A 12500-nucleotide genomic window follows, 5' to 3' on the forward strand; every position below is an offset into this window, starting at 1 on the left:
AACAATAAGATGACTGGTACTATATGTAAAAGTGTGTAGCCCTTAAGCTCTATCAACATGTCAAATACCTTTTCAAAATATTTGGATCTTGTGTCTGCTGAAAAAGTTTGGGAACAACTGCTATCCACTATGTCCATGACTCTGATGTGTTATGCCCCGTGTACATCAAGCGCTACCAACGCGACCCAGGTAGCTGGGGTGATTGAAGAAGTTTCGCCATGAATTAGTTTTATTCGCTCTGGACGCTGCACTGACATGTTTGATTCAGCTAATCACATAACGGCTCTGTCTTGACAGCCTGGGACATTCCTCGATATGAACGTTCCAATTGGTTTTCGCCGAACTGCGTCATAGCAAATTCGCTTAAGATTAGCTTGAGTTTAATCGTCAAAATTCGCCCAGGTCGCTCAAGAAGCTTCGCTCCTGCCAAATTCGCTCTGGTAACTTTATTCGCCTTCCCTCCATAGAGAAACAATGACTTCCGCCGCGCAGGTCGCTTACATGTAGTTCGCCTTCGATGCATACGGGGCATTATGCTCCTGGAGTGCTCTCTGCTGTTCTAGCATCTGTTATATAACCCACACTCCATCTTACACATACTTCACTTGATGTGCCTGCCTGGCCTCTCATCTCTGCTCTTCATCTCCCTTCCTCTTCATTTTTCCTTGAATGTACACTAATCAGGTCATTTACACACACACAAACACATATGCAGACGCACACATGCACGCACGCATGCACGCACGCACGCACGCACGCGCACGCACACGCAGACACACACACACACACACACGCACACATGCACGCATGTAGCTTGCTTCTCATTCTCCTCCACTGCCACTTGTACTCAAACAAACATACATTTGACACTCTGATTCACACTCATTAAAACAGATGTGTCTAAACTGAAGGATGCATGGAGTTTTAAAAACACATATTCTCTCTCTCTCTCTCTCTCTCTCTCTCTCTCTCTCTCTCTCTCTCTCTCTCTCTCTCTCTCTCTCTCTCTCTCTCTCTCTCTCTCTCTCTCTCTCTCTCTCACTCTCGCTCTCTCTCTCTCTCTCTCTCTCTCTCTCTCTCTCTCTCTCTCTCTGTCGAAAACTGAATGAATCAACTCTTCGACAAACTTCTTTACGACTTTCCCTTCACTCCCCTCCGGTACACGGTAGATTGTCATGTTGTTACCTCTCATTCTGTTTTGTAATTCTTCACATCTAGCCGTCAAATCTTTCTCTCTGCGTATGGCTCTCTCATATCGTCTCCTGTCATCTTCAGTAGCATGTTCTTGCAGCTCCACACTTCTTTTTTTTCCCAGTTTTGTCATTTCCCCTTTTAGTTCTTCCATTGATGTCTCCAACTTCTTAAAGGGACACTGTGCAGGAAATGGTCAAAAAAGGTACTGCAACTATGCTGCTCATTGAAAATGTGTTGTCTAAGGCCAAATTGTATCTTTTCATGAAAGTTTACTAAGTAATAAATTAATATTTTATAGTATGGCCCAAGTACAGTCATTTTTGCAGCTAAAAATGGCTATTTCTGGAAATTAAAAATGGCGGACCATGGAGAAGATCCCCCTTTCCATGTATGAAAAATGTTTTTTTTTTCCAGTCATAATCAATACTTAAATTTTGGTGGTGTAGTATTCATGAAAAAGGTAACATTAGTGAATGGGCAGCATGAATTCTGGAAATAAACAACTAAAAATCTCACACAGTGTCCCTTTAAGGGTTTGTTTATGTACCTCTAAGTTGTCAGACCTGAGCTTTGGGGAGCGTGTCTATGTTCCCACAGCCCATTGGTCCCACATTGCTAAGACTTTTAACATTTATTTTTAGGCCCACTGGTCCCAGAGCATATTCCTGCTGCTCCACGTTTCCACATTTCTAAGAATTAATTCAAAATTTAGGCCCTATGTTCCAAAGGCATGTTCTCTTAGTTTACCAGGAAATGTGGGAACATTGAGTCGTAGAGCATAGGGCCTATATTTGAATATATATATATTTTAAATGTGGGAACATGGAGCAGCAGGAATAAGCTGTGGGACCATTGGGCTGTGGGAGCATAGAGCTGACCCCGAGCTTTGCTAGCTCTGCTAATATTTCAGCCTTAGAGGAGCCATCACTGCCTTTTGTTTCGTGCTGACTGACTTTCCTTCAGAGCATCAGAGCTGTGTGCCTTTCGCTCTTGTTGTTTTCATCATTGATATGTCATACAACGTTGCGCAATAACTTAAGTTAGGTTATTTAGTAATTTGTTGGATGGAGCTGAGCTTCTAGGTCGCTGCTCACAGCATGACTTCACCGGAAGTCCATTCTCTCTCTCTCTCTCTCTCTCTCTCTCTCTCTCTCCCTCCCTCTCTCTCTCTAAGTCTCGCTCACACACAGACACACAGACACACAGACACACACACACACACACACACACACACACACACACACACACACACACACACACACACAGACACACAGACACGGCTCCTTCTGCTTCACTGCAGCCCACAAACACACACTAATGCACACGCGCACACACACACACACACACACACACACACACACACACACACACACACACACACACACACACACACACACACACACACACACACACACACACACACACACACACACACACACACACACACACACACACAGAGACAGCGTGATGGAGAGTGGAGTGAGTTATCAGGCTGGGTGATTGAGTCACCTGGCCCTTCCCATGTCTGAGAGTTGAGAGCGCAGCGTTGAGAGTCATTCACCAGCTTTTATTCTCTAATGTACTCACTCACTCACTCACGCTGCTAGACTCTAGAGCTCCATTTACTGCAGTTAGGGTGGTAGTTAGCACACACACACCTCACACCTCACACACACAGACACACACAAGCACAGCACACATCACGCATGCACATACACACACACCACGCATGCATGCACGCACATACCACGCATGCATGCACGCACGCTCACACCACGCATGCACACACACGTGCGCACACACACACGCACAGACTCATGGACGCACACAGTCAGACGCACGCACGCACGCACGCACGCACGCACGCACGCGCGCGCGCACACGCACGCACGCACGCGCGCGCACACGCGCACACACACACACACACACACACTGTGCCCATGATGATGTGTGTTCCAGACAGGCAGGTAAGTTGATACCCATTACTTGCAGACGCTAGTTGGCTCCTTCTGCTTCACTGCAGCCCACAAACACACACTAATGCACACGCACACACACACATACACACACATACACACATACATACACACGCACACAAACACACACACACGCACACACAGACAAACATGTGCACACACTTACACACACACACACAGACACACACACACACACACACACACACACACACACACATACACACACACACACACACACACACACATTCTCTCTCTCTCTCTCTCTCTCTCTCTCTCTCTCTCTCATACGCACACACACATTCACAATCGCTTTCTCTCTCTCTCTCTCTTACTCGCACGCACACACATTCACACTCTGTCACATTGTCTTTTTTCCTGCACACACACACACACACACACACACACACACACACACACACACACACACACACACACACACACACACACACACACACACACACACACACACACACACACACACACACACACACACACACACACACACACACACAGACACACCGACACACACACACACACACACACACACACACCCCAACGTCTGCTTCTCCTGCTGCTTAACTGCTGGCTGGGAGTCCATTAAGGAACGCAGTGAGGGGACTAATTGGCTTTTAGCAGTCAGTCCTTCCGTCACCCCCCCCTCCCCCTTTCCCCATCACCCCCCCACCACTACCAGACGAGACATGACCACCCTCCCACCCACATAATGCCCACCTACACAGTAAATTTGCCAGTGTTAATTTTGCAGTGTTAAGGCTTATTGACACTATTGGAGTAATTCCAACACCAAATGGAGTGAGATGCTCTCCAGTGTCAGTGACAAATGAAGTTGTTAAATTGTGTGGAGTTAGAAGTACTCCAGAGAGCCCCCGCCTCCTCGAGGTGATGGAGTTTGTCTGCGCCATTGTATGCCCTAGTACCCGATTAAATCATATACGTCTACATATTAGTAACAGTATTTCCTCCAGATTTAATCATGTACACAATCTTTTTTTTATTATTCCATTTCATTCATTTAACTCAACTTGGTTGGGTTGATCTAAGGTTTGGCTGTGCACACAACATCACACAAAAGATGTGTTGAGTGGAAGAAATAACTTGAGAACTTGTTACACCTTTGCCGGTAACAAGCAGGCCCCTCACAACCAATCTGTCCATCAGCGCCTGGCCAAACCTAATTACTTAGGGCTGGTATATCATGACTCAATTTCTTGCACCTGAAAAACTCCTAATCAATCTGGTCACATGGTACTCTTGAGCCTGTATATAAACCTGGACTGTCACAGTGCTTTAAATATTGCCTGCCTGCCTGCCTGCTGGCTGGTCAGCATGGCACAGCATAGCGCTTGTTTACCTGCTTTGCAAGCAAGCTAAAGGCGCTTTTGGCTTATGGCATTTGTTAGCTACATCTTGTGCCTTGCTTTGTGAGCTAGTCAGTAACAGCACATGTTACATTGTTTGCTCCATTGTGCACTTGATGTTTGCAAGCAAGCTAAAGGCGCTTTTGGCTTATGGCATTTGTTAGCTACAGCTTGTGCCTTGCTTTGTGAGCTAGTCAGTAACAGCACATGTTACATTGCTTGCTCCATTGTGCACTTGAAGTAGATGGTATGGTTATATTTTAAACTTCATTAACGAAAACATTTGGTATTAATCCCCACTAGATTGTGTTCATACATGCTCAGCTGAAATTGTTCTCACATTGTGGTGCAGTACAGCATAGACTGATATATAAAATATAGACATTTTACATGTTTTCAGCAACTTTAAACATTATCTTAAGAGAGCAGTGTGGCAAACTGATGCCAGGCGCAGGGTGTTTCAGTCATGGTGGAGGATGGGAGGTGCTTAATTACCATGATCAGGGTACCTCAACTATGGTGAGAGATAGTGGGGCAGGACCAAAACACATGTGTTCCAGGAACCTGCTTAGAACTAAAAAAAATGTTAGTAGGGTGCTCCCCGAAACTGCTTTACTCTTTATAGTGTTAGCTTAACACTATAAATCTAACACCAGTGTTTAACACTGATCTGGAGCAGGACCAAATAGACACAAGAACAGTGTTAATTTTAACTCTTTAAGTGTTATTTTAACACTACACAATTTACTGTGTACATACTGCTACTGCTTACACTATAACAAACAATCCCCCCCCCTCGCTAACACCACCACTTCCAGACGAGACACGACCACCCTCCCACCCACATAATGCCCACCTACAGCTCCTGCTTACACTACACCGCTACATCATAGCAAACATCCCACCACCACCACCACCACTACCACCACCATCATCCCCCTCTCCAGGCGAGACACGACCACCCTCCCACCCACCTAATGCCCACCTACTGCTCCAGTTTACACTACGCTGCTACACCATAACAAACATCCCTCCCCCTCCACCACCACCACCACTACCACCACCACCACCCCATCCAGACGAGACACGGCCACCCTCCCTCCCACCTAATGCCCACTGCTACAACATACACAGCTACACCATAGCTAAAACTGTTGGACAAACATCCCACCACCACCACCACCACCACCAGACGAGACATGACCACCCTCCTACTCACATAATGCCCACCTACTGCTACTACATACACAGCTACGTACATCATAGCAAATGTCCCTCTCCCACCACCACCACCTCCAGACGAGACATGACCACCCTCCCACCCACATAATGTCCACCGACTGCTACAACATACACAACACTACACCACACACACACACACACGCACACACACACACACACACACACACACACACACACACACACACACACACACACCACCCCCCTCACCAGATGAGACACGACCACCCTCCCACCCACCTAATGCCCATCTACTGCTACTACATAAACTACACTACAACAACCACCCCTGTGTCCAGGAGTTTATTGTTAACGCCATCATTAATTTAGAGGTTTATTATCAACTTTATTCATCACCAGCCAAAATGGCCGGTAGATGTTAATCTTACAAGCCAAACACACACTCACTAATGGGTCAAAGTGGCTAGTGGCATATGGCTGATTGGCGGCTGGTTGGCGGGTGTTAATTTAGAGCCTTGTCCCTCTCCCTCCACCATCATCCCCCTCTCCAGACGAGACACGACCACCCTCTCACCCACCTAATGCTCACCTACTGCTCCTGCATGTTACATTATACCAGAAGCTATCGGACTAACATCCCTCTTCCTACACCCCCCCCCCTCAAAGAGACATGACCCCCCCATATCCACCTACTGTTGTTCCGCAATAGCAGAAGCTGTCGGACAAGCATCCCTCTTCCTACACCCCCCCCCCTCAAAGAGACATGACCCCCCCATATCCACCTACTGTTGTTCCGCAATAGCAGAAGCTGTCGGACAAGTTGTCAAAAGCCCACCCACTCCTACGGGTACGTACATAGCGTCTGTCTGCAGACAAGTCTCTGCGCGCAGCTCAGCAGCCTCTTTACGACAGTTTTGAGCATCTGTTTCAGATATAAATAAGGAAATGCAGTGCAGAAAATAATACAGACGGGAAATGACCCCTTACGCCCTTACCTACTGCTCCTCCGCCATAACAGACGCTGCCTGACACACTGGCGAAGTTGTCAAAAGCCCATACTGTCACGTAGTGCATCGTGTCCCCAGGAGTCCTTCTGAGCATGTTCCCTTCACTTGGCGGCTATTTTGGCAATGCCTTTAGAGGGTTGGAGATGCCTACTGTGCCTCCAGCACCCAGCCCCCCCCCCCCCTCTCTCTCTCTCTCTCTCTCTCTCTCTCTCACACACACACACACACTTACTCCCTTTCAAGCCAATAAACTTTGAATATGCTACTGCTTTGCTATGGAATCTTCAGTACTGTTAATCAAGTCAAGTCAAGTAGGTTTTATTGTCAATTTCTTTACATGCACTGGTCATACAAAGAATTTGAAATTACATTTCTTGCTTTCCCATACAGACATAGACTAATCTAGGTAAGGACATAGACAGTATAGACATAGACAGTACTTATACATGGACTTAAGACAGTATGGACATAGACAGTGCTCATACAGACATTTAAAGTGCAAGACTGGACAACAGAAGACTTGTAGAGGACATACATTAAGAGGTATTGTTGTGCTTTTGTGCTTTTCCTAAAAAAGTCCTTTATAGCGTTCTAGACATGGTAATAGTAGCATTTTGAAGAAAAATAAATATTAAAAAGGTTGTCAAGTACACCAGCAGCAATACTAGTAAATCAATACTAGTAAAAATCCAGAAGCAGTATTTGGGTTAATAAGACCAGGACTGTTCACACAGGTGTCTGCATTCAGTAGCTACTCGGTGATGGGTTTAATGGTAATCTATTTTAGGCTACTCGTTGTAAAAAGATCAGGACCTATCTAAACTAATAGTGAGTCACAAGTATTATTTCAGGAAATGCTATACACCAGTGGTTCTCAACCTTTTTTGAGCAAACGCCCCCCCTGGCCTCATCACAAGCCTGTCAACGCCCCCTTGACCTCATCATAAACCTGACAACGCCCCCCTTAGTATAAAAAAATGAAACAGATTAATGGTTTCCAATAGCAACTAAGCTCCGTGCCCTTTTAGCTGTATCCTTCTCAAACCCCCCCCAGAGCTCACCAATGCCCCAAGGGGGCTGTACCGCCCCCGTTGAGAAACACTACTATACGCAAATAATCCTTTAAGATTTTCTTATGAGTTACTGTGGCACTACATATGTGGTGTGTTTTACACACTGCATGATGTGAAGTAGCAGAGTCCACAGCAGCATGGTAGAAATCAGAGAGAGTAGAGAGAGAGAGGTTCCATTGGCCCATTGTTTCCGGGTTCTACTATTGCAAGGGGGAGGGAGGGAAATCCCCCTTTAGGCAGACCTAAGGACTGTTCTATTCAATGAAGAAGCATTATGACACGGCCCTTTAGGCAGGCCGGAAACTGGTCACGTTAGGTGCCCATAGAAACCTATTATGTTGGCATATCTCTATATACTTAAAGAATCTCTGTTAGAAATGCTGTTCATAGAGGGTGGCAAATGATAGGGACTTGGCAGTGGCACTGGCAGCAGGATACTTGCTGACACGTAGTTACTTTGAAACTACATATGTGGTGTGCTTCACAACATGAACTGCATGATTTGAAGTGTCCCATATAGAAGTGATATTGTAAAATCATACACAAGTTGTATGAATTGGAATAGATTAGATTAGAAAATATTTTTATGACAATGAAAATAGATGCCCCCTTTTGATGTTGGTGAAACTAGTATGAATAAAGTACAAATTATACATGGTATTTACAGATAATGTGCATGCTATAATATTTTATATAAATAATTCGTATAAGTTCTTTACCATTTTTTGTGGGGCCCATAGCAGCATGGTAGAAATGCTGTTGATAGAGGGTGGCAAATGATTGGCACTTGGCAGTGGCACCGGCAGGCTACTTGCTGACACGTGCATTACGAGGTGTCCCCATGCATTTCTATGAACGATTTCTCAATTCTGCTGTCTGCTCCTATTTGGAAAGTATGACATGCTCCTCAATGGACAAGCCTATGTGTGTGCGTCGTGTGTGTGTGTTAGTGTGTGTGTGTCAGTGTGTGTGTGTGTGTGTGTGTGTGTGTGTGTGTGTGTGTGTGTGTGTGTGTGTGTGTGTGTGTGTGTGTCTGTGTGTGTGTGTGTGTGTGTGTGTGTGTGCGCGTGCGCGCGTGTGTGTGTGTGCGCGTGCGTGCATGCATGCGTGTGTGTGTGCTTGTGTGCGTGTGTGCATGTGCGTGTGCGTGAGTGTGTGTGTCTTGCAGATCCGGTTGATGTTCTTTCTCTTCTCTCTCTTCAGGTCGGCTTCTTCAAGACCTTGATTTGCATCTGTATGTCTGTCTTACTTATGTCCAGACAATTAATGCCTTCTCTCTCTCTCTCTCTCTCTCTCTCTCTCTCTCTCTCTTTCTCCTCCCCCTCTCTCTCTGCTCTCTCTCTCTCCCTCTCCCTCTCTCTCTCTTGTGCTCTCTCTCTCTCTCTCTCTCTCTCTCTCTCTCTCTCTCTCTCTCTCTCTCTCTCTCTCTCTCTCTCTCTCTCTCCCTCTCCAGGCTGCAGTCCTGGCTTCTACAAGGCGTTTGCAGGCAACATCAGGTGTTCCAAGTGCCCTCCCCACAGCTCCAGCTCTGCTCCCGCCGCGGCCGTCTGCACCTGTGACAGGAACTACTACAGAGCCCCCAGTGACCCGCCCACCGCCGCCTGCACCAGTCAGTATACCAGCCAATAGCCAATCACCAGGCCATCAGGCCATCACATGACTCAATCAGCCAATCACCAGGCCCATCAGGCCATCACATGACTCAATCAGCCGATCATTTGACCTCACCTGAGCCTCCATTGACTGTAGCTTGTACCAGAGCCATCTACTGTATAGGGAGAGTTATGACAACCGAGAACCAGAGATGGATAGTGCCAGGAAGCTGCTTTCCGTTCGCTGGACTAACACAGAATCACTACATACTGTAACAAGCCGAAAGTCGAGAAACACACTACATTTCTGGGTAATTACCAACAAATATACACTAGCTACTGCCATTATTATCATTAATTTCTTAAAATCCATTGACATTGTGTACATCTGCTATGGAATCCACTTCCTGACACTCACAGAGCTCCATGAGAAGACATGAGTCACCATTTTTGTGTTAAAAAAAAACAAACGTAACACTGAAGTCAATAGAATTAGCCCAACTCTCCCTCTAGCTCGAGATGGTGCTCGAAAATATAGTCAATCACAGCGGTCAATCAGTCTATCACATGAGCCAAGCAGCTAATCACATGAGATCACTACATAATCATCTTCTCATGTACGATAGATCTCTGTTCTGTTCTGCAGCTCTTTCTTGGCTTTCTTGCTCTCCCTGCTCTCTTCATCCATCTTTCCCCTCAATTTTTTCCTCTGACTTAAAACTGTAGAGAGGATAAGCCACATAATGCCATGCCGCCATTTTTAAATCAGCTATGTCTAGTTCTAGTGAGCTTGCAGATCATTGGACAGGTTGAGCACCAGATGGAGTATAGATGGCAGGGCTTTCACTGTCTGAACCTCGAGATTAACACCTATGATGAGCCTACCCTCCGCTGTCTCATCTTTTCCATCTCGCTCCCTCGCTCTCGCTCCCTCTCTCTCTCTTCCACTTTCACACTTCTTCAGCTTTTTTTTCTTTTGTCCCCCATTCTGCCTCTCCCAATTTCTTCACTTACTCCTGTGTCATTATCCATCCCTCTCTCTGTCTCTCTCTGTCTCTCTCCATCAATCTGTCTCTCTTTTTGTACTTCTTCCTCTCCTCCTCTCCTCTGTCACTTACAGTACTGTACTCTCCTCTGCCGTGTCCCTATTTCTTCACTTACTCCTGTGTCATTATCCATCCCTCTCTCTGTCTCTCTCTCTCTCTCTCCATCAATCTCTCTCTCTTTTTGTACTTCTACCTCTCCTCCTCCTCCCCTCCTCTGTCACGTACTGTACTGTACTCTCCTCTGCCGTGTCCTCTTTGATCACACTTTCACACTGCCACTCCATCGTTCCACAATTTTCTCTCCTAGTGATCTCCCAGTATCATCCGTCTATAAAGTGTGCGTGCACAAGACCCACATGCAACCACAATAGCACAAATTCAAGCATATTCATAAATTATGTCATTTATATTCATAAGTTCAGAGTACACACTATAGGCCTGCTCATCATATCATATCTATACGGATGATTGTACTATATTGTTACATGCTGTGGCCTCAGCCCTGCTTCAACTTATACAGTCATCTGAATTCAGGGGTGAGTTTCTCAAAAGGGAAGTTGTTAGCCTGTTAGCAACTTCGGTAGTTGCCAATGGGAAAATGCATTGAAAGCAACGAAGTAGCTAATGTAGTAAGCAACTTTGGTGTCGAGAAATTCACCCCAGGCTTGGTAGAAAATGCTACTTATGTCCTTATGTCACTCTCTCTCCCTCTCTCCTCTCTCTCTCCTCTCCGTGTCATTTTTGCCAGTCTCATTTTTGGTTTTCCTTGGTTTTCTGTCATCCTCTCTTTCTCTGTCTCTCCATCTCTCTTTCTCTGTCTCTATCTCGGTTTCTCTCTCTTCTCTTCCTCTGTCTCACTCTCTCTCTCTCTCTTTCTTTCTTTCTTTCTTTCTTTCTTTCTTTCTTTCTTTCTTTCTTTCTTTCTTTCTTTCTTTCTTTCTTTCTTTCTTTCTTTCTTTCTTTTTATCTCTCTTTCTACCACTCACTCCCTCTCTCTCTCTCTCTCTCTCTCTCTCTCTGTCTACCTCTCGCTCCCCTTCTCTCTCTCTCTCTGCCCCCCCTCTCTCCCCCTCTCTGTGTCTCCCCCCTCTCTCTCCCACTTCTCATCTCCATCATATCTCTGTCTCTCTCCCCCCTCTCTCTCTTTTTCCCTCTCTCCCCCCCTCTCCCTCCATCTCTCCCCCGTCCCCCTCTCTCTCTCCGTCACCCATTTCTCATCTGCATCACGTCTCTGCCTCTCTGCCATGAGCTCACACTATCTCCTCTTCTCCTTTTCAATCCTGTTCCATCTCCCTCGTTCTGTTTCTTTTCTGTTAGTAAGAGTCTCTCTCTTCCCTCGTCTGCCTGCTGTATTCCTCTCTCAGTCGCCTCACACACACATTCACATTCAAATATCCACAGGGAAATAAGCACAGAAATCCACTATTTGCACATTGGATATGATACATTGTTGTGCATGCCTCTATGTGAGAGTGTGTGTGTGTGCATGCTTGTGTCTGTGTATGTCTGCATGTGTGTGTGCGTGTGTGCAGGGGTGTCGCAAAGTGGGGTAAAGTGTGACTGAGTCACCAGGGCCCCGTGTACTGTATATAGGGGGCCCACACTGTCTGATGTATGAAGATATATGGTTGAGGGGGTCCATTGCAGCTGATTGTGCATAGGGCCCACAATTTGCTGCTACAGTACACCCCTGTGTGTGTGTGTGTGTGTGTGTGTGTGTGTGTGTGTGTGTGTGTGTGTGTGTGTGTGTGTGTGTGTGTGTGTGTGTGTGTGTGTGTGTGTGTGTGTGTGTGTGTGTGTATGTATGTAGTCTACAGTATGTATTTATGTCTGTGTGTGTGTGTGTATGTGTGTGTGTGTGTGTGTGTGTGTGCTGTGTGTGTGTGTGTGTGTGTGTGTGTGTTGTGTGTGTGTGTGTGTGTGTGTGTGTGTGTGTGTGTGTGTGTGTGTGTGTGTGTGTCTGTGTGTGTCTGTGTGTGTCTGTGTGTGTGTATGTTGGCTATATACGTGTATGTATGTACTGTATGTATTTC

At 46.0% G+C, this 12500-nt stretch overlaps 1 protein-coding gene across 1 annotated transcript in view; it reads left to right on the plus strand.

Annotated features, from left to right (window-relative positions):
- The window catches only part of epha6 (eph receptor A6), a 74318-nt gene that overhangs the window by 29934 nt on the left and 31884 nt on the right, over positions 1-12500 (plus strand). The window contains 1 exon segment of the mRNA XM_063212260.1: positions 9283-9438. Coding sequence (XP_063068330.1) covers positions 9283-9438 — 156 coding nt within the window.

The sequence above is a fragment of the Engraulis encrasicolus genome, chromosome 12 (genome assembly GCF_034702125.1).
Source record: "Engraulis encrasicolus isolate BLACKSEA-1 chromosome 12, IST_EnEncr_1.0, whole genome shotgun sequence".
Lineage (NCBI taxonomy): Eukaryota > Metazoa > Chordata > Actinopteri > Clupeiformes > Engraulidae > Engraulis > Engraulis encrasicolus.